Source organism: Symphodus melops, assembly GCF_947650265.1.
Source record: "Symphodus melops genome assembly, chromosome: 1".
Taxonomy (NCBI): domain Eukaryota; kingdom Metazoa; phylum Chordata; class Actinopteri; order Labriformes; family Labridae; genus Symphodus; species Symphodus melops.
Genome location: NC_136691.1, coordinates 55,468,501 through 55,494,053, shown reverse-complemented (window position 1 = coordinate 55,494,053; position 25,553 = coordinate 55,468,501). Strand labels below are relative to the sequence as shown.

General features: G+C 39.4%; 2 protein-coding genes and 1 long non-coding RNA gene across 5 annotated transcripts in view; 1 reads left to right on the top strand and 2 right to left on the bottom strand.

Annotated features, from left to right (window-relative positions):
- Positions 1-15,703, top strand: part of LOC306818466 — a 69,126-nt gene extending 53,423 nt beyond the window's left edge. Inside the window, exon 3 of the long non-coding RNA XR_013778246.1 lies at positions 15,631-15,703. This is a non-coding gene — a long non-coding RNA (uncharacterized lncRNA). The remainder of the gene's footprint in view (positions 1-15,630) is intronic.
- LOC306841810 (uncharacterized protein) overlaps positions 1-25,553 on the bottom strand; it is a 79,021-nt gene that overhangs the window by 51,573 nt on the left and 1,895 nt on the right. Inside the window, exons 3-5 of the mRNA XM_079371812.1 lie at positions 25,053-25,106; positions 24,333-24,923; positions 24,202-24,240 (exon numbers count right to left, since the gene is read on the bottom strand). Coding sequence (XP_079227938.1) covers positions 24,202-24,240; positions 24,333-24,923; positions 25,053-25,106 — 684 coding nt within the window. The remainder of the gene's footprint in view (positions 1-24,201; positions 24,241-24,332; positions 24,924-25,052; positions 25,107-25,553) is intronic.
- The window catches only part of LOC306842038 (uncharacterized protein), a 44,613-nt gene continuing 33,774 nt past the window's right edge, over positions 14,715-25,553 (bottom strand). For all 3 annotated transcript variants that reach the window (XM_079372053.1, XM_079372051.1, XM_079372052.1), the window contains exon 8: positions 14,715-17,556. In XM_079372053.1, coding sequence (XP_079228179.1) covers positions 15,374-17,556 — 2,183 coding nt within the window. In that variant the 3' untranslated portion in view covers positions 14,715-15,373. The remainder of the gene's footprint in view (positions 17,557-25,553) is intronic.

The following is a 25,553-nucleotide window of genomic DNA, read 5'->3' as shown; positions in this document are numbered from 1 at the left end:
ACACACCTCCTCCTCCTCCGGGGACTCAGGTCTCTGATCCACTCCAACAGCCTTCTCTCCCGACACCTCAGTCACTGAAAGAGATGTATATAAGATCTTTAAGAGACAGAACCCCCACAAAGCAGCTGGACCAGACTCTGTCTCTCCCTCCACCTTGAAGCCCTGTGCTGATCAGCTGTCTCCAGTCTTTACAGACATTTTTTCTGTCCCCAAAAAACCAAGAACAACAGGACTTACTGACTTCAGACCCATCGCCCTGATCTCTGTGGTGATGAAGTCTTTTGAGCGCTTTGTGCTTTCACACCTCAAAGACATCACAGACCTACACCGAGTGAGCCTCAATACATGGGCTGTGCGCGCCACCACTGCGCCACCAGCGCGCCCAGGAGTCCACACGTTAACTGTGTTTTGCACCATTACACCAAGACAAATTCCTTGTATGTTTAAATATACTTGGCAATAAAAAAAAAATTCTGATTCTGAAATGAACCTTAACTCAGTGATGACATCATCAATCTTCTATATACCCAGGAAGTGCTGGGCCACCCCCCTTTAAAAGCAGGACCACATGGGGAACTGAACAAAATAACAATTAAAGGTAGGTATCCAATAAAGATATAAACAATGATATTGTTCAAATCCTGAAAGTAAATAAAAATTGACTGAGCTTAATCAAGACGGTGTTTATTTTGACTTACTATATACTTTGGTGTGAACTGTACCTTAATGCTTACACAAACAAACACAGGATAGTAAATACACAAACAAAGGAGAATTATTGAAAAATGAACAACTTTAAAGAAAGGGAGTTCATGTATATTAACTTAGGTTTGGGAGCAGGGCCACGCCCTAACCACACCTCCAATCACCTGAAAAGCCTATCGACAACATCCTCCATTATAATCAAGACCTTAGCATATATTCATTCATATGATCTATCATTAAATACTGTATCTAAAACACATGTGGTCGTGGCTTGGTCCTTGCTAGTGAATAATGTGATTTAAGATAGATGAAAATTTGAGTGACAAGAGAGGAATAAGTGAAGAGTCTCACTCACTTTGTCCCAGTTGTTAATTAATTAATGAATTAATTAAAGGCTTAGTTAATTAACTCCCCACAAATACATGAACTTGTAGAAAACACTGAGAGATTTGAAGATTAAACGTGCTTTAATGCAATTCTAATTGTTCTTTTATATTACTCTTACATGCCGCAGTTTCTCTCAGCCTGTCAGTTGTTAAGTCACGTCTACTGTGCATTGCTGTTGGCCAACCAGTCAGCTGACCCCTAGTTCCATAAAAGATTATTAAATTTATTTCTCCACAGTTTTTAGACAGTAAGAACCTGAGTGTTCATCAAGTTTTTAGGCTTTTTTCATTTCATATAGGAGTGGAAATGTGTACATGTGTAACGAAAGCTTATGCAAATTAGCCATGTTAGTTCTGACTGTATATGAGAAAATGCAAAGCACAGTGAAATGATGGTGATTATAAGACAAAATAATCAGCTGTATGGAATGTGTGTCAATCCTGTCATTGAAAATGGTCATTTGTAAGCTTTCCTGGTCTTCCCCTAGACTGTAAATATTAATGGACGAATCCTGAGTGATGTTAGCTATCGGTAATGGCAGGGGGCTCTGGAGGCTCATCACCCTATTAACTATAACTTTCAGTCAACCTAAAGACAGGCTGAGAGATGGGTGGGTTTTAGGCCTCCTGACAATCCATTGGACTACGTCCAACTGTCAATCATGTCAGCTATGCGCTTACCTATGGAAAACACGCATCATTTCAATTTCCCCCCGGAGACAAATAAAGTTTTTTTAATTGAATTGAATTCATAAAATCAAAAGAAAGCCGAGCATGTGACTTCCAGTGTTCCTGAAGCCAGCGTCAAGTCGACACTAGATGAATTGCAGGATTTTGAACTTCATCACTGGCTTCATTTTTCAAAGCTGGAGGTTGCCTTTTATTTGCTCCTTGAGTGTAACTTTAATAAACAAAGTTAGTTATTTTTATTAGTAATAATATATTAACAGTGTTCTTTGCCATCACTATGTTTCAGTAGCTTAGTAAAGAATATAGTCTCTTTTTATAATGTTGGTTATCTGTGTATATTTTGTGGGCCTACATAATTCTATAGTCTGGAGTAATGTTATAGTTTTGTTTTTGAATAATTCACATATAGAGGGTTTTTCCATTATGTCCTTTATTTGTATGGTTAGAGAAAACCAGACAGGTTCATGAATTATTGTCACAAACTTTTCAATAAATCATCTCAGCTCTGAGAATTTTTTCTAAAATCTATTATAAAGTCAGACCAAAACACCACACAATCAATTTTTTCTAAAAGTTGTTGGTAATATAATCCATAATCTCTTTCAAAATGAGCTATCTCACTTGTTGTAGGAATAGACACACTACAGTGTAAAAGTTTTCACGGATCATTGTTTTTACATCACTTACTGTGAAAGGATCTTAACAGTAGGCTTACAGGAGCATGTTTAGTGATTTCAGTTAATGTCTACATAGTAGGCCAATTACCTATGTTTTATTAGAGTTTGGTCATGAGAGTAGGTGCTGATGAGGTTTGAGAATAAAATTGATGTTATCTTAGTAATATGTTATCCAATACCCTTTAAACTATACAGGTCAAATTAACTCACCTGATAAATTTCTTGCTGTGACACAAAAACAATTCACAGTTAAACAGAGTGGAGTTGGGGGGTGGAACATGAGCTCTGTGATTATTTGTATATTGTGATTGGTTAAAAATCTGTCAGTCAGAGTAATTAAACTTAGACTCTGTTCCTATTGGCTGCGGCGGCCGGGCCAATACTGACTACCAATTTGATAAGGAAAAACAAGTCCCGCCCCTCTTGGTAGCAGCCAACATTATGGAGGCACTTTTAGAGCAGAGAAATGTTGCTGTCATTCGGAAGAAGTTCACATATATTTAGCTTATTGACTTAAAATTTTGTACTTTGAACATGTAAATGACTAATTTTTTTAATTACTGCAACTGAAATGAATTTATTAGATTCAGAGTCTTTCAGTCACTGTGTTATGTCACTGAACAGAATGTTGTTCGACTAGTTTAGGTCTGATGTTTAAAACTTGACAACACCCCACAAGAGGAATAATTACATATTCAGCACTGACAGAAATGATTACCTTGCTTAGTTGTTGAATCAGTCCTACAAATCATAGATTAACCCAATGTTGATTATTGTAAAGTGTTCTTGTGTTTCCTGAAAGGCACTTGGAAATAAAATGTATTATTATTATTAATTTGTCGGTAAATCCTTTAGCTACGTTTAAATCCAACTGTTCATCTCCTAAAAAAACATTTCCAGATGACACGGAGGAAGTCAAATCAGACTAGAGAAAACATGTTGGAAAAGGTCCTTGAGATGAATAAAAATAACATCAAGGGGCTGAACGCATGGAGTGCAGGTTGCTTCAGGAAATGTCTGTAGCTAATATGACTGTGGAATGTAGTGAAAAATCATCTTTACTTATCTATCAACAGTACAAGCGATCAAACATTGCTTTTATCATTAGCTTATGTTTTTATATCTAGTTTGGTTGAGTTTACTCACCTGGTGAATCTCTTAATCAGCAGTAAAAGTTCAAGTTCAGTGTGAAAATGAGCAGTAAGTGTCCAAGTGAAGCAGCCACGGCACATCTGAATAAAACGTAATTTTAAAAGATTTACACGTTACAGCATGTTTGTCCATTTGCCCGTGATGCTTATCTAACCGGTTGTATCAAATGTTAGAAGTTAACACTTCCTCATATTTTAAAGGACAGGTAAACCACCTTTGTTTGTGAGGGTTCAAGAGAATCAAGATGTACTATCCAGTTCCCCCTGCTGGCAGAAATCTATCTATAAATAAAAGTGTTTTGGTCGTTTGTTGGAACTTACAGAATTTGAAAATTATTCTTATTCTTTCCAAAAAATAGGACAAATCAAGCACGATTTTCCTACAAAAGATTTCAAATAACTGAACAATAAACAACAGGGCTCACAAGAAAAAGGAATAGTTTTGAACAAAGAGACAGGAGGGAAACTGGGAGCATCTGGTGGAGAGATAAAGAACAGCAAGCAGCCTTAAGAAGCGTCAATGTGACTGGTGAATAAAGTCAGAGGTATAGATAGATGACTGTGACAGAGGCTAACAAGGCAGTTGTCTACAAGTCTGACACTTTAATCTCTTCATGATATTTAAGAGGTCCAGCTTGAGTTGTCATACTGTATAGTCACTGTATATTGCAGCTATATAACGTACAATAAATCAATGGGCCCTTTTGTAAATCATAAAAAAACTCAACAAACCCCTGTAGTTCTTGCTAAAGAGACATTTGGTGAACATTGAGTAACAGGGTGCACATACAGCTATGGATATAAGCTTGACATTTAGTACAGTAGGAGGTTTGTTACAATCTGTGTGGTTTTTGCAATGTAATTGTATTGGGGTGAGAGATGACAATAGACTTACCTGACAATATACCTGCATAGAAGAAGAAAACATTTTCTGTATTTACCCATTAGCAGGATGTGATGTACTGACCCATTGGTAGCCCTGAGTCTAACCCTGTAAGAGACAAACAATAGCCAGATTTATCTGCATGTTGTTGGTCCATGACAATGAGGTGATGTTGCTGTGCTCAAATATTGTAAATATGCAGACACTGTCCGTAAATAATAAAGGGAGGTTTAACCAACGATCAAAAAAGAATAACAAGGAATAAGAGGAATGGGGAAAAGTAAGTTTCATTTATATTAACACTGAGGTGAGAAGCAATATTCAACTGTAGCTACAGATTTAACTGTAGCTATAGTTGGTCTTTAATCCAAGTTGATACAAAAAAAACGTAATTAAATAGCAAACAGAAAAGGGCTCATTATTTACAACAAAACTCTACAGAGTAAAACAGATATCGTCCGAAAATAATAAAGGGTGGATGCAATCTGGTCTGCAATCAAGCGAGCCACAAGCTTTACAGCTGCTTGCAGCCCCTCAAGGATGTGTACTCAGCCTCCTGCTCTTCACCCTGCTGACCCCAGCTGCACACCAACCTTCATCACCAATCACATTGAAAAGTTTGTGGATTATACAAATGTAGTGGGTCTCGTTTCCAACAACAATGACACAGAGTCTTTATCAGTCACTGTGTTGTGAGAGTGAACAGAATGCTGTTCGACTAGTTCAGGTCTGATGTTTAAAACTTGCAAACACCGCACAAGAGGAAAACCAGTTACATTTTCCGCATTATTTTGCAGAGTTGTTGAATCAGTCCTACAAGTCCGAAATTAACCCTATTATGTATTTGTTGGTTTACTCTTAGGCTACGTGTAAATCCAACTGACAGTTCATGACCTGCAAACCATTTCCAGATGACATGGAGGAAGTCAAAACAGATGAGAGACAACGTGTGAGTAAAGGACCTCAAGAGGAATAAACATAATATAAGGTACTGAACGCATGAGCCATAAGTAAGGTCCTTTACCTGCTTTTGTAAAGTGTCTTTAGATAACGCCTGTTATGAATTGAAGCTATACAAATAAAGATTGATTGATGGATGGGGTGCAGGTTGCCTCAGGAAATGTCAGAGTTAAAACAAAGATCCATAATGCTAATTGGAGTTTCAGTAAAGGCAAGACAAAAAAGATAAACAAGGTGACGGAAACAAACACATTTTCAAACATTTTCAGCTGAAAGGTTGAAATACTACTAGTTGAAAGTAAATATATATTTCATAAAAGTTTAATCACTGATCAAGATTGAATTAATCATCTCAGACATGCACAATACAAATGTGACCGTACCATTTTTGTCTGGCTCTGTCGCTACTTGTCGGCCTTTTTTCGGCCGATTCAACACCTGCGTTGGTCAGAGTCGACTCGGTCTGTCAAGCACTCTGATTGGATGTTGGGGTGAGCACTAAATGGTCCTTTCATATATCTAGTGCTCATCTCCTCTCTGTCAACGGGGATCAATACGGTTTATCCCTATCCTTATTGTTGGCTCAACATGCAGAATCTGCTAACTGAGTTGTCAGAACAGACTCATATTACTAAAGTACATTCTTCTCACAGTACACATACGTACTCTAACTACATGGATCCCTGGTTTCAAATCCCAAGTTACAAGGATAACAAACTGATTCTGTGAAGAAACTGCTGTGACCATGTTTGTGGATTTTTCAGCAAATATGACTCTGGAGCCTCATGTAGCTTAAAATCATTTATCTGTCAACAGTGCAAACAATCAAACATTTTTTTTATCATTTGATTATTATTCTATGTAGTTTAGTGAAGTTTACTCACCTGGTGTGAAAATCTGCAGTAAAAGTTCAAGTGAAGCAGCCACGGCACATCTGACTAAATCATAGTTTTATAAAGATTCACATGTTACAGCGTGTTTGTCGAGCTTAAAGACAACCTGGTTTTGCCTGAGATGCTTTTTACTATGAGGAATAACTGGTTGTATAAAATGTAAAAAGTTAGAACTTCCTCATAGTTTAAATCACAGATAAACCACCTTTATATGTGAGGGTTCAAGAGAATCAAGATGAACTCTTATCTTCCCTTGTTGGAAGTATAGTTCTCTTACCACAGGGCTATAAGGAGGTTGGTTGAATCATTAAAGAAATATTTATTTTTAATGATAAATATTAATCTCCTATATGTTTTTTATTGTAGCGATAGCTGAGAAACACTGAAATTAGCCACTATATGTACAACATTTTGAAGTAACTCACAAAATACCAAGTTTTGAATAAAAGCTATTGGTAGTTTATGGATCTTACAGAATTAGTAATTTATTATTATTCTCTCCAACAATATATGACAAATGAAGTATGATTTTCCTCTGACGTTTTTTAAATAACTGAACAGTAAACAACAGGGCTCACTGGAACAAGGAAGAGGTTTGAACATTGAGACAGAGGGAAACTGGGAGCATCTGGTGGAGAGATAAAGAGCAACAAGCAGCCTTAAGAAGTGTGAATGTGACTGGTGTATAAAGTCAGAGATACTGACTGTGACAGAGGCAAACGAGGCAACTATCGACAAATGCTACCCTGACACTCGTCATTATACAGTAGTTAAGAGGTTTATTTTAAGTTGTAGTACTGTATAGTCACTGTATATTGCAGCTATATAACGTGCAGAAATCAGTGGGCCCTTTTGTAGGAAATCATAAAAAACTCAACAAACCCCTGAAGTTGTTGCTAAAGAGACGTTTGTTGAACATTGAGTAACAGGGTGCACATGAAGCTATGGATACAAACGCGGGGCTACAAACACAGCATCCCAGTGCCCTCATACTGATCAGCGGGGACTTTAATCATGTCACTCTCTCCTCTGTACTGACGAACTTTAAACAGTATGTAAACTGCGCTACAAGAGGGAATAAAACCATAGACCTGCTGTATGCCAACGTGAAGGGAGCATACAGCTCTTCTTCCCTCCCACCCCTCGGGGAATCAGACCACAACCTCATCCACCTTGATACCACCTACAGGCCCCTGGTGAAACAACAGGTGGCCAGAAAAAGGACTGTGAAGGTTTGGTCTAAAGACTCTGAGGAGGCCCTGCAGGAGTGTTTTAATGTCACAGACTGGGAATTGTTTCAGGAGGAACACGGTGATGACATTGAAGGACTCACTCACTGCATTACAGATTACATCCGGTTTTGTGAGGATACCATAGTCCCTACTAAGAAGGTTCGCTGCTTCTCCAACAACAAACCATGGATCAACAAAGACATCAAAGGCCTTCTTAACAGCAAGAAGAGGGCATTCATGGCTAAAGACCGGGAGGAGCTCAGGGCTGTCCAAAAGATTCTAAAGAAGAAGCTGAGGGAGGCCAAGAACAGCTACAAGGAGAAGATTGAGGCCAAGATGGGCCAGAACAACTCAAAGGAGGTGTGGAATGGCATGAAGCAGATGACTGGTTACAGCAAGCCTGTGACCAAAGCTGAAGGAGACCCAGTTTTTGCTGCTGAGCTGAACCTATTTTTCAATAGGTTTGACTCAACCCCCACCCCGGTGAGCTCAGACAGTGGGTCTGGGTCTTCAACCATCACTCCAACTGCCATTCGCACCTCTGTTGGTGACTCGGCTTGCCCCCCCATCAACGACCGTACTACCTTCCCCTCTCTCAGCTTCTCACCAGCTGCTTCAAAGGACAGCCCTGCCCCAGCAGCAGCTTCAAAGGACAGTCCCACTCCACCCCCCAGCTCCCTACTTCCGGAAACAAAGAACAGTCCCCCACACCCTCCCCCCACTCTCACTCTCACTACGAGCCAGGTACAACGACAGTTCTCCAAGCTCTGCATAACAAAAGCCAGTGGACCAGACAACATCAGCCCCAGGATCCTCAAGGTGTGTGCTAGGCAGCTCGCAGGAATCTTTCGGCACCTCTTCAACCTCTCCCTCAGGCTGATGTTGGTGCCTGACCTGTGGAAGACCTCCTGCATTGTACCAGTTCCTAAGACTGGTCGTCCCAGCTCTCTTAATGACTACAGGCCTGTGGCACTCACGTCACATGTCATGAAGACATTTGAGAGGCTGGTTCTCCAGCAGCTAAAGACCCTGCTCACTGCTTTCATAGATCCACTGCAGTTTGCTTACCAGCGGCTCATCGGCGTGGAGGATGCCATCATCTTCCTGACCCATAAAGCCCTGTCACACCTGGAGAAGCAGGGAAGCACTGTGAGAGTCATGTTCTTTGACTTCTCCAGTGCTTTTAATACCATCCAGCCCGGCCTCCTGAGGGAAAAACTGCTGGATATTCATCTGCACCCTGACACCACAGCCTGGATCTACAACTACCTCACTGGCCGACCACAGTACGTCCGAGTGGACGGCTGTGTCTCTGATGTGGTGATGAGCAACACTGGAGTACCCCAAGGAACTGTTCTGGCACCCTTTCTGTTCACTCTCTTCACCTCAGACTTCAGGTTTAACTCTGGTTCCTGCCACCTCCAAAAGTTTTCTGACGACTCCTCCATCGTGGGCCGCATCACTGATGGCAACGAGGACGAGTACAGAGGTCTGATCGAGAGCTTCGTCACATGGTGCAACAACAACCATCTGAAGCTCAACATCGCCAAAACAAAGGAGGTGGTAGTGGACTACAGGAGGAAGAGGTGCCCCCCTGCCCCAGTCATCATTCAGGGGGAGGAAGTGGAGAGGGTGGACTCCTACAAGTACCTTGGGGTTCACATTAACAACAAGCTGGACTGGTCCCATAACACTGAAGCCATCTTCAGGAAAGGACAGAGCAGGCTGTTCTTCCTGAGGAGACTCAGGTCTTTCAGTGTCTGCGACAGACTCCTCAAGGCCTTCTACCAGTCTGTGGTGGCCAGCACACTCTTCTTTGCTGTGGTGTGCTGGTGGGGGGGCATCAAGGCTGGTGAGGCAAACAGGATTAATAAACTGGTTAAGAAGGCCCGCTCTGTCGTTGGTCTGGAACTGGAGACTCTGGAGACAGTGGCTGAGAGGAGGATGAAGGACAAAATCATATCCATCCTGGATAACTCCTCTCACCCTCTCCATGACGAGCTGTGGGAGATGAGCAGCTCCTTCAGCCAACGCCTCCTCCCCCCCAGGAGCAAAACAGAACGCTTCAGACGCTCATTCGTCCCCACAGCAATCAGGCTGTACAACAGCAGGAGCTAGCCTGTATTTATTTATATATATTCTCTTTATATATAGTATACAATATTATTAGAATGTTTTTATGTTACCTTTATTATTATATTATATCTATACTATACTATCTATATTATATATTACATTATTACAATACACTCTTATATTATTATAACTATATATCTATACTCCAGTCAAATTGCACTATATTTATTATGCTTATAACAGTCAATACTGTTTACATAACCCTCTGATCACAATGCCACTTTAAATTCTTTCACTGGTCACTTTAACATGCCATTCACTGCACAGTATTATTAATATCTTTTCCATTGCCCTGCTGAGTCCACCGTGCTATAGTCCTCTGTATATATCCCCCCATTACTACCTGGATTGTATTTATGCTTATGTTGTTACTTTTTTATTCGATTTTGACTTTTGTTTTTGATTCTGCACTGCTGCTGCTGCTGTAACGCCCGAATTTCCCCATTGGGGATCAATAAAGTTATATCCTATCCTATCCTATCCTATCTTAAAAAACACTGTTTTAACTGTTGAATAGAAAATAAAAAATGCTAATGCTTGACATTTAGTACATTAGGAGGTTTGTTACAATCTGTGTGGTTTCTGCAATGTACTGTAATTGTATTGGGTGAGAGATGACGATAGACTTACCTGACAATATACCTGCATAGAAGAAGAAAACATTTTCTGTATTTACCCATTAGTAGGATGTGATGTACTGACCCAGAGGGAGCCCTGAGTCCAACCCTGTAAGAGACAAACAATAGCCCCATTTACCTGTATGTTGTTGGTCCAAGACAATGAGGTGATGTTGCTGTGTTCAAATATTGTAAATATGGAGACATTGTCCGTAAATAATAAAAGGAGGTTTAACCTACGATCAAAAAAGAATAACAAGGGATAAGAGGAATGGGGAAAAGTAAGTTTCATGTACATTAACACTGAGGTGAGAAGCAATATTCAACTGTAGCTACAGATTTAACTGTAGCTTCAAATGATGGTCATTTATCCAAGTTGATCCAAAAAATAATAATATTTAAATAGCAAACAGAAAAGGGTTCATTATTTACAACAAAACTATACAGAGTAAAACAGATATAACATAGCATTGATAATATCTTAAGACTCAAAATGTCGGCTAACATTCAGCTTGTTAAGCAAAGCTTTCAGTACTCTGCTTTAAAATGTTTTTAATACCAAACAATGAAAAAGGACATACAAAAGATAACCGATAAAAATTAAACTATTGTTTTTAAATACCCGATACATCACTATAATTTTTGTTATCAGTTAAGATTTTAGTATAAAAAACATTTGCCTAGTTTCCAGTCCTGAAGGTTAAACTGACGTTACTAATGGATAAATAAAGTTATAAGATATAAAACCACCCCAAGAAAAAAAGACAGATGCAATACCAACCACCAGGAACGTAGGACTAAATAAATGAATGAAGCAACTTACCGAACACCACACAGGGTTTAAAGCTTTCTTCTTCAGGTCGTCTCTTTCTGCAAAGTTATTCCTGCGTGTACTGTAACGTTATCGACACCTCGATGATCCTTCACGGTTTAAATTTCCTTCATTTAATGTCTTTTCTTAAAGCTGCCTAAGGTGTCAGGTCGTTTACCTTAAAGTCTGTAGATTTGTTTCATGGTGTTCTTGTAGGACTCTTACCTGTTAAATGAATCCCACATAGAACTGCTGTGGTCTCACAGTGGAGGACTGGTTTAGTGCTTATAATACTGGCAGACGCTGTGATCCAAGGTGGCTCAATAAATAATCTTGTGGGCCAGATACTGTTTGTAAAGTGAGAGCTCAATTTAGATGTGTTTCTTTGTTTTAAAAGGTTCTTTTTGGCACAGATTTTAGACATTGCATCATCTAAAACTGGTTTGCCTTTTTCATTTGAGTGAACGCCAAAATATTCACAAAGGGGCGGAGTTTGTTTTGATTGACAGTAGGTACCAGTGTAGTTGCCTTTGTGTCAGTCTGAGAATTAGGCAGGGTGGGGTGACTTCACATGCGGTACTGACAGTTGCCTTTGTTCACCGCTGTTGGTTTGTTTATATCGTGGTATGAAAAAAAAGCTAAAGTAGTGATTCAGAGTAAACCTGTCAACCTACCTCCAGTTGTTTTTAAAAAATCCACTCTTTGCCCTAAAAAACTTTACCCAGCGGTATTTGACTTTCTTTTACTTGATATTTACCTTCAGTTGGATCAACTTTCTGATTACACCACCAGCTCAATATGATATATTGTGCATTTTAATTCAGAGTGCTCTGGATGTTATGTTTTTTGAGATAATGTTTGTTATCAGTTGGTACTCTACAAAAAAGAAAGAGTTACATTTTTCAGAGAGAAACTGGGAGAGAAGAACTGTCAGGAATACTAGAGAGGAATCAGCCATCAATATTGACACACTGCTGGAGTATGCCATATCTAATAGTGTAATCGGAATACGTTCATGGTAAAAATGTAATGGAGGGTATAATCATGACTGTCATTTTGTGGATTTATGTTCTTTGCCAGAATTCAGAATAATTAAAGTGCAGCTGTTTACAGGTTTAACATCACTTATATTCAGAGGTGTAAAGTAATAAATTACATTTACTCACTGTAATTGAGTAGTTTTATAACATCTGTACTTTTACTTAAGTCTGACTATCTATCTATTTATCTATCTATCTATCTATCTATCTATCTATCTATCTGTCTGTATAGTATCATCGGTTTCTGAGTAAATGAAATATTCCTACTATGAATGATGTTCCCTCATCACAACGGAGAAACGAGAAGCAGAGAGATCCTTTTCTTGACTTGTGCAACTTCAGCGAGAGCTGCATGGATGAGCACCTCCATCACAGCAGGTCTACCTGCTGAAGGTGTGTTAACATTTATTTTGTCTCATTGTCTGAAGTCCAACATGATTAAAATAAATTGTCTGTGACTCTGACTCATGGGCAAAGAAGAGTCTGAGAATGCTGTTTTTTTGTACATTTTTAAACTGGTGTTTACTTGTACTTAAGTAAAATGTTATGAAAGTAACAGTACTTTTACTTCAGTAGAATATTTTAGTAATCTTTACACCTCTGCTTAAATTAGTTTCATGTGTTATTATGTTTATTATATTCATCAACCGAGCATTACAATAAACGAATTTATATCATGGTTCTAATGTGATAGAATAACCTGTAACAATACCTCGGTCTTTGTTTCACTGGCGCCATCTTGTGGAGCCCCTGCAGAGTTGACTCGGTCACCCCAGATTTTGAATCCAGTCTCCCGTTAACTAACTGTCGATCTGTCACCAATTAAAACACAAACATAAAAAATAAATAAAGTGTCTTTGTAAGTTATTAGTATGTTGTGTAAGCTTTAAAATATTCACATTTACTTTTGTAACACACTGAGTGATAATATCATTAGTGTTTAATATTAATATAAAGAGTGATCTGTCAAACGGACATTATTTTTTAATCAACGTACCTAGCTTGATTTCTTTCATGACTCACGTCGCGTCAGAACAAATCTCTGAGTGGTATCAATGAGTTAACTTGAAAATAAAAGTTGACTAAAGGTTTCTAATGTAGTTTCTTTAGTCTGTGCCGCTGAAATCATGTTTAAATTCCCTCTTCAAGAAGGTTGAGAGGAGTCGGTGGGCGAGCTGGCTGAGCCTGGATCAAATGTGCCGGTTTATCATGAAGTTAGTTGGTCGCAATAAAATTCACCGGCACCGATTTCTGGAGGGGGGTCGTTGGACAGAGTGGACACTTGACTTCCTGAAATGTTTCTGATTGTTGTTTTTACTTTTAATTATTAAACATGTTAATAACCACATATGGATGAGAGCAGGTTATATATTCTATTTATTCTGCGAGGCAGATGGACAGAGTGGTACCGACCGTCCTCACCTCCCCCCTCCTTCCCCCTTCAGATGGATCCGTCCATGCAGCGTCGAGATCAAGCGGGAAATAAAGTAATAATGATATTATAACAGGCAGAGAGGAGTTTATTAATTATACAACTTTAATGGATAATAAAGAAAGACAAGAGTGCTAAGGTGGAGTGAGAAGCTCAGAGAGACAATGGAGGAGAATCTTGAGCCTGGTGAATGAAAATGTTTAAAAATTAAACTGTTCTTAAATATCATGTTAATTATGACAGCGAAAGGAAATGTCAAGCAAGCTATCAGTGATAACAGTTACAGTTCACCTGTAATAACATGAAGAGTGGTAGAAAAATGTTTCATTACTCTGACAGAAAGGCAGCAGCTAATTCCCCCTGAAAAGCTTGACTATAGGACTACAGGTAGCACCAGGTAAATTAAAGCCAATTAGACCCTATAGGCCATGTTATTTTGATTTGTGATTAAGAGTAAAATTCAGATTCAATATCAGATCCTCAGGTAGTGAAGATGATATTGGGGTCATTTCATTCCTTAAAAAAAAACATGTGGATTCCCTGCAGTGAACAGGACAATAGCAGAGTTTCCCCTTTAAGAGCTGCATAGTTACCCTGATCCCTTCCAGGTGTGTTAAAGGATGTCAGAAGTCAAGTTTGACAGACTGCTGCCTTCGAGCCTTACATTAAAACACAACTGATCCTGAACATCGAGACATAGAGAGATGGAGGCAGAACATCAAAAAATGTCAGTGTGCAAAAAAGATTTAGGCTACACAACATGAGAACCTTTTTTTTTTTATAGCAGTGGCAATTTTGGACTGAAAAGAAAATGAACCTTGTTTGCTAACAGCCTTTACTCAAAAAATTAAAATGTAAATGATGTGTCTCGAAAACTACAGCTTTAGGACTTGTTTACAATGTGCCCACTATTGACTGATTTACATAAAAACTGGACAAAAAAAGTACAATTTAAAAGCAAACTTTACAAACTAAGCTGTGAAAAGCAGCAGCTGATCTGTTAATCATAATAATGTTCATACCTTTTGGTCTATTAATAGTCAGATCACATTAAGTAAGAGTATTACTTCCCATGATAAAGGTGAAACACCTGAAACTATGTTATTTTCTTTGAATTATTTTTTATTATAACAGAGATAGAACAAAGAAAAACAAAACAAGTTTATCACAGGGAATGAGACATTTGAGATTAAAACACCTCTCTCCGGCCAAAACTGTCTCCACACATACAGACTACTGATGGTTAATTTTTAGGTCACCCAACAGTGAAAATGATCACAAAAACGTTTTAGCGTGGCATCACTTCTAAATACAGTAGGCTGCTGTCGTGCCTTTATCACCAGCTTTCATCAGACTGTAAATATGTTATTATTACAGAACATGTATTTCTTATCTGAAAAATAATCATGCAAAGGCTGTTCGATCGGACGTATATTTCTTTCTCTTCACTGTGCTATGTATTATTAAAGCACCGATGAGGTAGAACAGCAATATCAATATAGCACAGTTTGCAATTACAGAGATTTTTCATGCTGTCTTGTGAATTCAACTGTAGTGAATGCCAAAACATAAAATAATTGTAATTATTTTGATTTCATTAAAATTACACAGCAGACTATATACTGGAGGTCTGATGGGAACAAATCAGGCCCTGACCAATATGAGTTTACCACCCCTTGCCTGGCTGGTCCAACAAAAACATTAAACAAAACATACGGTGTTCAATCAACTTAAGACATAATAAAAAGTTGATGGAACGTTTAGAGGATGATACATTTTTCATCTAATTTTTTCTGTAATTCAATGTTTTTTTGTTTTAACTCATTAGCTTCTTCAGCTTGTTTTCTGGCTTCCGCTTCATACTTATTCTTCATGTTCTCAATTTTTTGCTTGTACTTTTCCTCTAATTCTTGATTCTCCTTCTCCAGTTCTTTTCTCTGTTTGTCCTCTTCCTTTCTTTTCTTTTCATTACTCTCTCTTTCTTTTTCTAACTCATCTTGGAGCTCTTTAATTTTAGTTTGTTCCTGTTCTTCTTCTTGTTTTCGTTGTCTTCTTTCTTTCTCCCAAGTCTCTTGTTGCTTTCTCATCTCTTCTCTGGTCTCCTCCAGACTGTTCCTAATGGTTTCCTTTGATTCAGTTTCTGCTTCTTTCTGTTTCTCCAAAGCTGAGAGTTTTCTTTCCCATTCCTGTTTCTTATTTTGTTCCTCTTGCTCTCTTTTCCTGTTTTCTTCTTCTCTCTTTTGCTGTTCTTTCATTCTCTCCTCACACGCCTTGTTGATCAGCTCCTCTTTTTCTAGAAGTTGTTTTTCTCTCAGTTGTCTCTCCCTCTCCTCCTGTTCTCTTCTCTGTTTTTCCTCTTCCTTTCTTTTCTTTTCATTACTCTCTCTTTCTTTTTCTAACTCATCTTTGAGCTTTTTAAGTTTTAATCGTTGCTCCTGTTGTCTCTGTTCTTCTTCTTGTTTTCGTTGTCTTCTTTCTTTCTCCCAAGTCTCTTGTTGCTTTCTCATCTCTTCTCTGGTCTCCTCCAGACTGTTCCTAATGGTTTCCTTTGATTCGGTTTCTGATTCTTTCTGTTTCTCCAAAGCTGAGAGTTTTCTTTCCCATTCCTGTTTCTTATTTTGTTCCTCTTGCTCTCTTTTCTTGTTTTCTTCTTCTCTCTTTTGCTGTTCTTTCTTTCTCTCCTCACACGCCTTGTTGATCAGCTCTTCCTTTTCTTTGACTTGTTTGTCCCTCAGTTGTCTCTCCCTCTCCTCCTGTTCTCTTCTCTGTTTGTCCTCTTCCTTTCTTTTCTTTTCATTACTTTCTCGTTCTTGTTCATATTCATCTTGGAGCTTTTTAATTGTTAATTGTTGCTCCTCTTGTCTCTGTTCATACTCTTTTGTTTGTTTTGTCCACCATTCTCTTCTTTCTTTCTCCCAAGTCTCTTGTTGCTTTCTCATCTCTTCTTGGTTCGCCTCCAGCTCTTTGTTAATGGTTTCCTTTGATTTTATCTGTTTCTCCAAAGCTGAGAGTTGCTGTTCCCATTCCTGTTTCTGAAATTGTTCTTGACGCTCTCTTCTCCTGTTTTCTTCTTCTCTCTTTTGCTGTTCTTTCTTTCTCTCCTCACACTCCTTGTTGATCAGCTCTTCCTTTTCTTTGAGTTGTGTTTCTCTCAGTTTTCTCTCCTTTTCTATTTCTATCCTCTGTTCTTTCATTCTTCTTTCCTTTTCTTTCATTTCTTCCTCGTGTTTCTTTTGAAGCTCATCCACCTCTCTCTTCATCTCTTCCTCCTTCTCCTGCAAGAGTCTCTTCATTTCTTTTTTAATAGTGGCTTCGGCTTCTTGAAGCATCTCATTGGTGTAGCAGCTGCCTCCATTAGAGCTCACCATTGTTTCAATCTTGGTTATCAGCTCACTGACTTGAGTTTTGTTTTCATGATCACGGTTATCAAACACGTGGTATCTTCCTCCACAGTCAGCAAGCAGCTTTTTAAAGGAATCATCACATCCCTGTTCAATGAGTTCTTCAATGGACGTGTTTTCATGCTTTAATAAATCTCCTCCAGTTAGAAGAATGATGGTGAACTTTTCAGCATTCTTCCCAAAGACTTTCTTGATGAGTTGTAAAGTCTCCTTCTCCTCTGGTGTATATCGGCCTATGCGTAACACCAACAGGAAGACATGTGGACCTGGAGCCAGAAGACTGATGCATTTAATCATCTCTTCTTGAACCTCTTCATGGGACAAGCTATTGTCAAACAGACCAGGAGTGTCGACCACAGTCACTGGACGACCGTTCACATCACTTTGTTCTTTCTGACAAAATTTTGTGACTGATTTTTGGGAAAACTTGGCTTCAAATGTTTTTCCTCCTAGAATGGTGTTTCCTGAAGAGCTCTTCCCACTTCCAGTCTTCCCGATCAGCACAATCCTGAGATTCTCTGGACTCAGCTTCTCATCATCACCTGTGAAAAAAAAAGAGGACCTAGAGTTATCTTCAATGCTGAGAATTGCAAAGTACATTTTTGTTACAGTATGTTCTGAGTATGATTAAAAATGGATCAATTACTTATTAAAAGAGGTTAGAATGCTTTATATATAAAATTATATTTTTTTATATATACTTTATTTAATAAAAAACAAGTGAATAAGTATTTACAAGTCAAATTAAATATTACTTACAGATGGCTGGGACTTTTGTTTTCAGGTGCTTCAGCTCAGTCTGCAGTGTTAAGATCTTTTCTATTTGGACAAGTGCAAATGTTTGTGTTGTGAAGATGAATGATTTGGATTTATCTTCATGCATCTTTTCCACCATGTCCAGCAGCTCTGGGATCTGCTGCTTGTCCCTGATGTTTACAACCAAAGATCTTCCTCCACAGCTCTGAACAAGCTCCTGGATGGACTTGGTTTCATTTAGAAAGTCAACAACAGCTGGATCTGATTCTACAGTGAACAACAACACAGTGATGTCATTGAATCGACTTCCAAAGGTGTTCTTCATGGTCTCCAACTCTCCCTTGTCTTCATCAGTGAGTGGACCCACAGGTAGAACCAGGATGAAGGCATGGACACCCTCAGGATCACAGACAGAGATACACCTGAGTGATTCCTTCATCACTTCCTCCTGAGGTTTTCCATCCAAAGCAGGAAGCTCCACCAGGGAAACCCAACGTCCACACACCTCTCCCTGATGTTTAACACACTCTGATGAGCTGGAGACTGAATGAAGGCCTGTCTGACCTAAAATGGCCTCAGCTGCTGAAGTCTTCCCTGCTCCTCTCCTCCCACACAGAACCAGGTTCAAAGCTGTTTTCATAGGACCAGACTTTGGGGCGATCGACTCCTCAATGACAGTGAGAAAGGTTCCTTTGTTTTCATGAACAGTTGTCTCAATCATTTGCATTAATACATCACGGTTGTTGTCAGCCATACTGTAGTGTCGTTCTCCACAGTCTTTAATGAGACTTCTAACAGAGACTCTTGTTTTTTTCTCCTCATGTGTGCTGATGACCATTGAGTGTTTGAAAGCATCTTGACCAAACAAACTCAGGATGAACTTCAGTGTTTGTCTTTTCTTCTCAGTGAAATCAGAAGGTTTCACTAACAGCAGCACGACATTTGGTCCAGGAGGACAGAGACTCACAGCCTTCTTCATCTCTTCTCTCAGCTTCTCCACAAAAACACTGAAAACATCTGGAACTTTCACCACTGTTGGAGGCTTTCCTCTCCATTCTCCACTCTTCACCGTTTGTTTAGCTGAGGAACCCTTTCTTTTATAAGTTGACCTGTGTTGTTCTTTTCCAGTGATAAAGTCTCCAAGTTTGGTTGTTTTGTCGTCCGTCCCCAACAGCAGAACTCTGACTGAAATAAAGAAATAAAATGTGACATGCAGAGAGACATCATCATGCCACATGGTTAAACTAAAGCTTACATTCTGTTTTCTATATCTTTCAGTGGTTCAATGAAAGAGAAAAACTCATCATCTTCATGTTGGTTATTAACTAGCTTTATCAAGACGTATGTTTGTTTATACCTTCACATTTAGTGATATATATTTCTCGAGATGTTAAATCAAAATAAAATCTGGAAGTATACATTTCTTGTTTGCTTCCTGTTATAAATTTTGACCCCCTAGCCACGCCCTTTAAGGAAACTTAAGCTTTTATTCTCCAAGGTATCTATGATACAAAGACCAAATTTGGTTCTGAATGAATAAAGACTTCGGGAGAAGTTCTTTAAATCTGGTACCTGTTTATGGCTTAAATAGGCATTATTTTAAATATGTATATTTAAAATAATAAAATGATATAATACTAATAAAATGATAATTAAGAGACAGGTGTATACACCTCTTTCTGCACAGTTTTGGAAGATAGCTTATCAGTTTCAGCCTGTTAAAAGGCTGTTTTTCCTTGCCACTGTAACTTAGCTGAATGTTGTTTCGTGCTGTGCTCATGATGGATTAATGTTGATTCTTTGTAAATAATATCGTAAAAGAGTCATCCCACCTAGGGACAAGAGCTGGAAATTAGCACTTACTTTATACTCCTTGGGCCTGATTTACTAAGATCTCAATTAAAGAGTTCTAAATTGCGTGTTCATTGCAAAAGTTTGCACTTTTGGCTCGTGGGCGTTTTGCGGGTGATTTACTAAGAACATTTGCGTGAATGTCATGATCTGTCAGGTTTATCAGGTGCAAACCTTGTGGAGGAGGTAGTATTTCTGTCAGGCTTTTGCGTGTTCTACTGGTTTACGTCACAGAGAGTTTGGACGGAAAGCTGGACGACTGCAGGCGCAAAATAGATACTAGTTAGAGGCAAATGAACGTCCAGTATTTTTAAGTAATAGCAGATAAATGTGAATATAACAAAAGGAAAAAATGGCTTATAAGAAAACCTTTTTAAATTAAACACGGTGCTCTGTGGCACTGGTGCTCAGTGTGTGTGCCACTCGTGCACCAGTAGCTGGTCAGCGCTGTGTCTGATCGGACATAAATCTCATGGCAACAGGTACTGAAGTTGGGGGTACAAGCATGATGAGCCCCCCGTTCAAGCGTCCCACAGCGCAGCAGCAGGGGGGGGGGCTGCAGAGTGAAGAGACGAGCGCGCTCTGGTGAAGCGCTCCGGAACGCACCAGAGACACGCAACCCGAGGAAATGAAATGCCCAGTTTAAAATGTAATGTTGGCGAGAAGAGGGAAATAGGACGACATCATGTCAATGTTGAAATTCTTTAGAACGCAGACGCTGTGAATGTTCAGTTTAATCACGGCGTTTCTATTAAACTATTATTGAAACAAGATACAAAATAAATGCAAACCATTTATTTTTCTGTCATTTAAACATGTTAACACGTCTTTTATTGAGCCTATGTCTCCTCCTAACTGCAGCCTGCAGTGTGTAACACTGGGGCTCTTGGATTAGCACGTTCTTTTCAAAGGTGTTAAATTTAGACACCGTCACAACCACGGCAATTTTTGCCTGGCTTGGTAAATCACATTGAGTGTACTAACTTAACTTCTTCGCATGTTCTCCTCCCAGTATTTTACACGCTGAGGCAGAAATGCCTCGTTTTGCATATTTATTAAGGCAAACGCACTATTTGGACAATACGTGTTAGTTTGCTCATATGAAAGACGCAATCCTCACTGCACGCTGTTAGTAGATCAGATAGCACATTTTTTACTGGTGGTATCAAGTTTGCACATATTTTAATACACGCAAACCTTTAATAAATCACGCCCTTTATCAGCACATTAGTTTAATGTATGTATTGAAACTATGTTAAATTGCATTGTCCCTATTAAATAAATGAATTTGAATTAAAAAAATTCAAAGTACGCTCCAGATCTGCAATTTCTGTGTCTAAAGACAACCTTTGTTATAAATTGGTTCTATACATATAAAGAATGATTGAAAACCAGCACAAACAGGCTCACCCCCTTTTGGGCCTAAGAGGGGTTGTTGTTAGTCTAGTCATAATGCATGCTTACTAAATTCTATGTGATGAGTTACTGGGGGATGAGGTCAACCAAATCAGAGCAAATATGATACTGTTTGTGATAAAAACATTTGTCTATTTGTGAATGTTTACTTACATTTCCCTGAGGGACGGGGTGTCACCGTGATATCCCTGCTACTAAGACCTGTAACAAGATGACATCATTGACTTACAGCTTCATGTTCTCATGAGATCAGTTATGATTGTGAGTTTAAACACTTTGATTGAGACAGATCTCTCACCATAAGAAGTAACAGCGTCCATGATGCCGAGCCTCGTTTCCTTTTGTTGTATTCTCTGAATGTCATCACTGGCCTCCATGAACACCTCACAGCTGACGTGCTCTCCATTGTGCTCCTTCACAATTCGACCCAAACGTGTCAACAGCTCTGGAAGTTCAAGGTTTGCCTGCTCCAAATATCTGTATCTACATTCTCTGATCATGTCTTTTAAGGGTTGACTTTGTAAATGTTTTTTGATATCACATGATCCCTGCTCTCTGGGTGTTGATATCAGTATCAGTGAATGTTCAAATGACTGATCACTGAACTGTGTAAGGACTCTGCTCAGTCTCTGTTTGTGTTGATCTGTGAAGTTCTCAGGCTGGAGAACCAACAGGAACACATGAGGTCCAGGTTCAGACAGTCTCACACACTCTGTCACATGTTCTGTCAGTTTGTCTTCAGAGATGTCATGAAGCAGATCTGGAGTGTTGATGAGAACTACGTCTTTTTTCTTTATGTGTCTCCTGACTGGTTCATTCTCAGTGTAGAACAGAGTCTCTCCCAGTATGAAGTTCCCCACTGAACTCCTCTCAGACCAGCTGTTCCCCAGCAGAACAACCCTCAACTCAGACACTGTGAAAAAAAAAAGGATTTTAACAATCTATCTCCGTAAATCCGTAAATTCCGGATTATTGAGCGCATCTGGATATAAGCCGCACCGGCTAAAAATAAGTAAATAAAGCATATTAGTGCTCACCATTGGCTCCATATATAAAGTATTTGTACATATATAAGCCGCACTTGATTATAAGCCGCAGGTGTCCACGTTGTAACAGAGCTATTTACACAGAAAGACGTGACACAAAAACATTGTTTTAACACTGAATTCAATACGTAGGCTACCGGTAACATCCGCAAATACGAAGCCTAGTGGAAATCCTTTATCGAACAGTGTCTGTAACACGGCTGATGAAAAAGATTACAGTAATACAGTAATACATTTCACAAGAAAAAGTCCATCCATTCACTGCCTCAGAATTACTTCATTACTCACGTCTCTTTTTCGTTGTCGCTGTCAGTGTCAACTTTACGTGCAGCAGCTCTATTAGCTTCTTTGACAGCCAGCTCGATCGCCTTTAACTTGAAAGCTGCATCATATGTATTTCTCCGTGTGTTTTCCATGATGAGGGTGCGTGCATGAAGCGCAAAATGACTGATATTAAGATCCGACGTGACGAGGTGAAATGTTTTTGCGGCAGAAGCTCATTGTCCCTCAAGAAAAATCCATAAATAAGCCGCATTCTTGAAAAAGCCGCAGTGTTCAAAATGTGACAAAAAAGTAGCGGCTTATAGTCTGAAATTTACAGTAGTTCGTTTTTTTTACTGTATTTTGGGCTTGATAACCTACTTAATTTATGACTGAAACACAGATATTCTTATACAGATTGATAGAAGTTTCACTCACTGTTAGGTGGCAACCAATCCAGACTCCTAGAGCGCCTCAGGGGATACAGATCATCTATGATTGAAACATGTACATTTTATTATGAGTGTGCACAGTCTTACAATGCAAATTTCAGTTATGGACAAACACGAGACATTTCTGTGTTTAGAATAATACATTATATGTGTTGCTGCATTAAATATTTCTGCTCAACAAAAAACACTGTTTTAGGGTTGTTACTATTTCTTCAGTCCAAAAATCAAGGACCTGCTTAAATGTTTCAGAATCGCCACGGCCTCCATTTTCATTGTTACGCCGACAATATCCAACTCTATGTATCTACCAAATCCATCAACACTCAGACCCCTACTCTCTCTGTCTCTCGATATTCCTGGAAGCAAACAAATTTCATCAAACGGAACTGTTCCAAATCCAACATCCTCATCATAGGTCCCGACTTCCTTACTTCTACAGCCAAAGACTTTGGCGTCTCTATTCATAACTCCACCCTTTCACCCTCACCCCACTGTCAGAACCTTGGAGTCATCTTTGACAACAAACTCACCTTTTCCCCTCACATTAAACTAGTCACAAAAACAGCTTTCCACCACCTGTAGAACATCGGTCGCCTTCGCCCCTCTCTCTCTTTCCCTACAGCTGAAACCTTCATTCATGCCTTCATCACATCACGCCTCGATTACAGCATCCGTTATAGCACAACCACCAACCTCCTCAATAAAGTTCAGTATGTCCAAAACTCTGCTGCACACCTTATCACCTGTACCCGTTCCTGTGACCACATCACCTTCACTGGCTCCCCATCCCATTCCATATCAAAACTCACCCATAAAACACTTTATAACCAGACCCCCTCCTACCTCAAAGACAAGCTTTACCCTTACACCCCTTTATGTACCCTCTGCTCCTCAGATGCTAACCTCCTGACCGTCCCTAGGACCAAGCACCGAACCTGGGGAGACATGCCTCAGGTCAGCTGACCAGCTGCTCCTGGAGGTACCGAGGTCTAAGCGGAAGCTCGGAGGGGATAGAGCTTTTTCTACTGCCGGTCCCAAACTACTGAGTTAAGTTGAGTTGAGAGTAAATAAATGAATTATAATTAAAAAGTTCAAAGCACAGTCTAGATCTGCTATTTTTGTGTCTAAAGACAACATTTCTTATAAATCAGTTCTACATACGAAGATTGTTTGCAAAAAAGCTCACCCCCTTTTGGGTTATTGGTTTGAGCCCAAGAAGGGTTTTGCAGGTCAAGGCATAATGCATGCTTACTAAATATTCTGTGATGAGTTACTGGGGGATGGGGTCAACCAAATCAGAGCAAATATGGTACTGTTGGGGATAAAAACATTTGTCTATTTGTGAATGTTTGCTTACTTTCTCCTGAGGGAGGGGGTGTCACCATGACATCCCTGGTAAAAATACCTCTTACAGGACCTGCAAGGAGAGGATCTATAGAACGACCTGTAACAAGATGATACACTTGCAGCTTCATGTTCTTATGAGATCAATTCTGATTGTGAGTTTAAACACTTTGATTAAAACAGATCTCTTACCAGCAGAAGTAACAGCCTCCATGATGCCGGGCCTCGTTTCCTTCTGTTGTGTTCCTTGTCTTTCTTCATTGTGCTCCTTCACAATTTGACCCAAACGTGTCAACAGCTCTGGAAGTTCAAGGTTTGCCTGCTCCAAATATCTGTATCTACATTCTCTGATCATGTCTTTTAAGGGTTGACTTTGCAAATATTTTTTGATATCACATGATCCCTGCTCTCTGGGTGTTGATATCAGTATCAGTGAATGATCAAATGACTGATCACTGAACTGTGTAAGGACTCTGCACAGTCTCTGTTTGTGTTGATCTGTGAAGTCCTCAGGCTGGAGAACCAACAGGAACACATGAGGTCCAGGATCAGAGAGTCTCACACACTCTGTCACATGTTCTGTCAGTTTGTCTTCAGAGATGTCATAAAGCAGATCTGGAGTGTTGATGAGAACTACGTCTTTTTTCTTAATCTGTCCTCTGACTTTCAAACAGCTGTCTGGTTCTCTCTCAGTGTTGAACACAGTCTCTCCCAGTATGAAGTTTCCCACTGAACTCCTCTCAGACCAGCTGTTCCCCAGCAGAACAACCCTCAACTCAGACACTGTGGAAAAAAAAGATCATAACAATCTAACTCGTTTGTTTTCTTACTTTATTTTGGGCTTGATAACCTACTTACAGATGTGACTGAAACACAGATGTTCTTATACAGATTTATAGAAGTTTCACTCACTCTCAGGTGGCAACCAATCCAGACTCCTAGAGCGCCTCAGGGGATGCAGATCATCTATGATTGAAACATGTACATTTTATTATGATTGTGCACAGTCTCTTTCAATGCACATTTCAGTTATGGACAAACACAATAAACGTCTGTGTTTAGAATAATATATTATACGTGTTGCTGCATTAAATATATCTGCTCAAGAAAAAAAACACTGTTTTAGGGTTGTTACTGTTTCATCGATCCGAAAATCAAGGACCTGCTTAATCTCTATTGGTGTTTATACCCCCCCACCCCGCCCACCGCAACCTATCCTATCCTATTCTTCTTTCTGCATCTTGTCCCATTTTCAATCCCAGCACAGTTTAGCAGATGGCTGTTCTGTCATGAGCCCGGGTCTGCTGAAGATTTCTGCCTGTTAAAAGGAAGTTTTTTCTTGCCACGCTATGACGGATTAAGCTGAGCTCTTGTAATATAGCCATCAGTAAGGTCCTTTACCTGCTTTTGTAA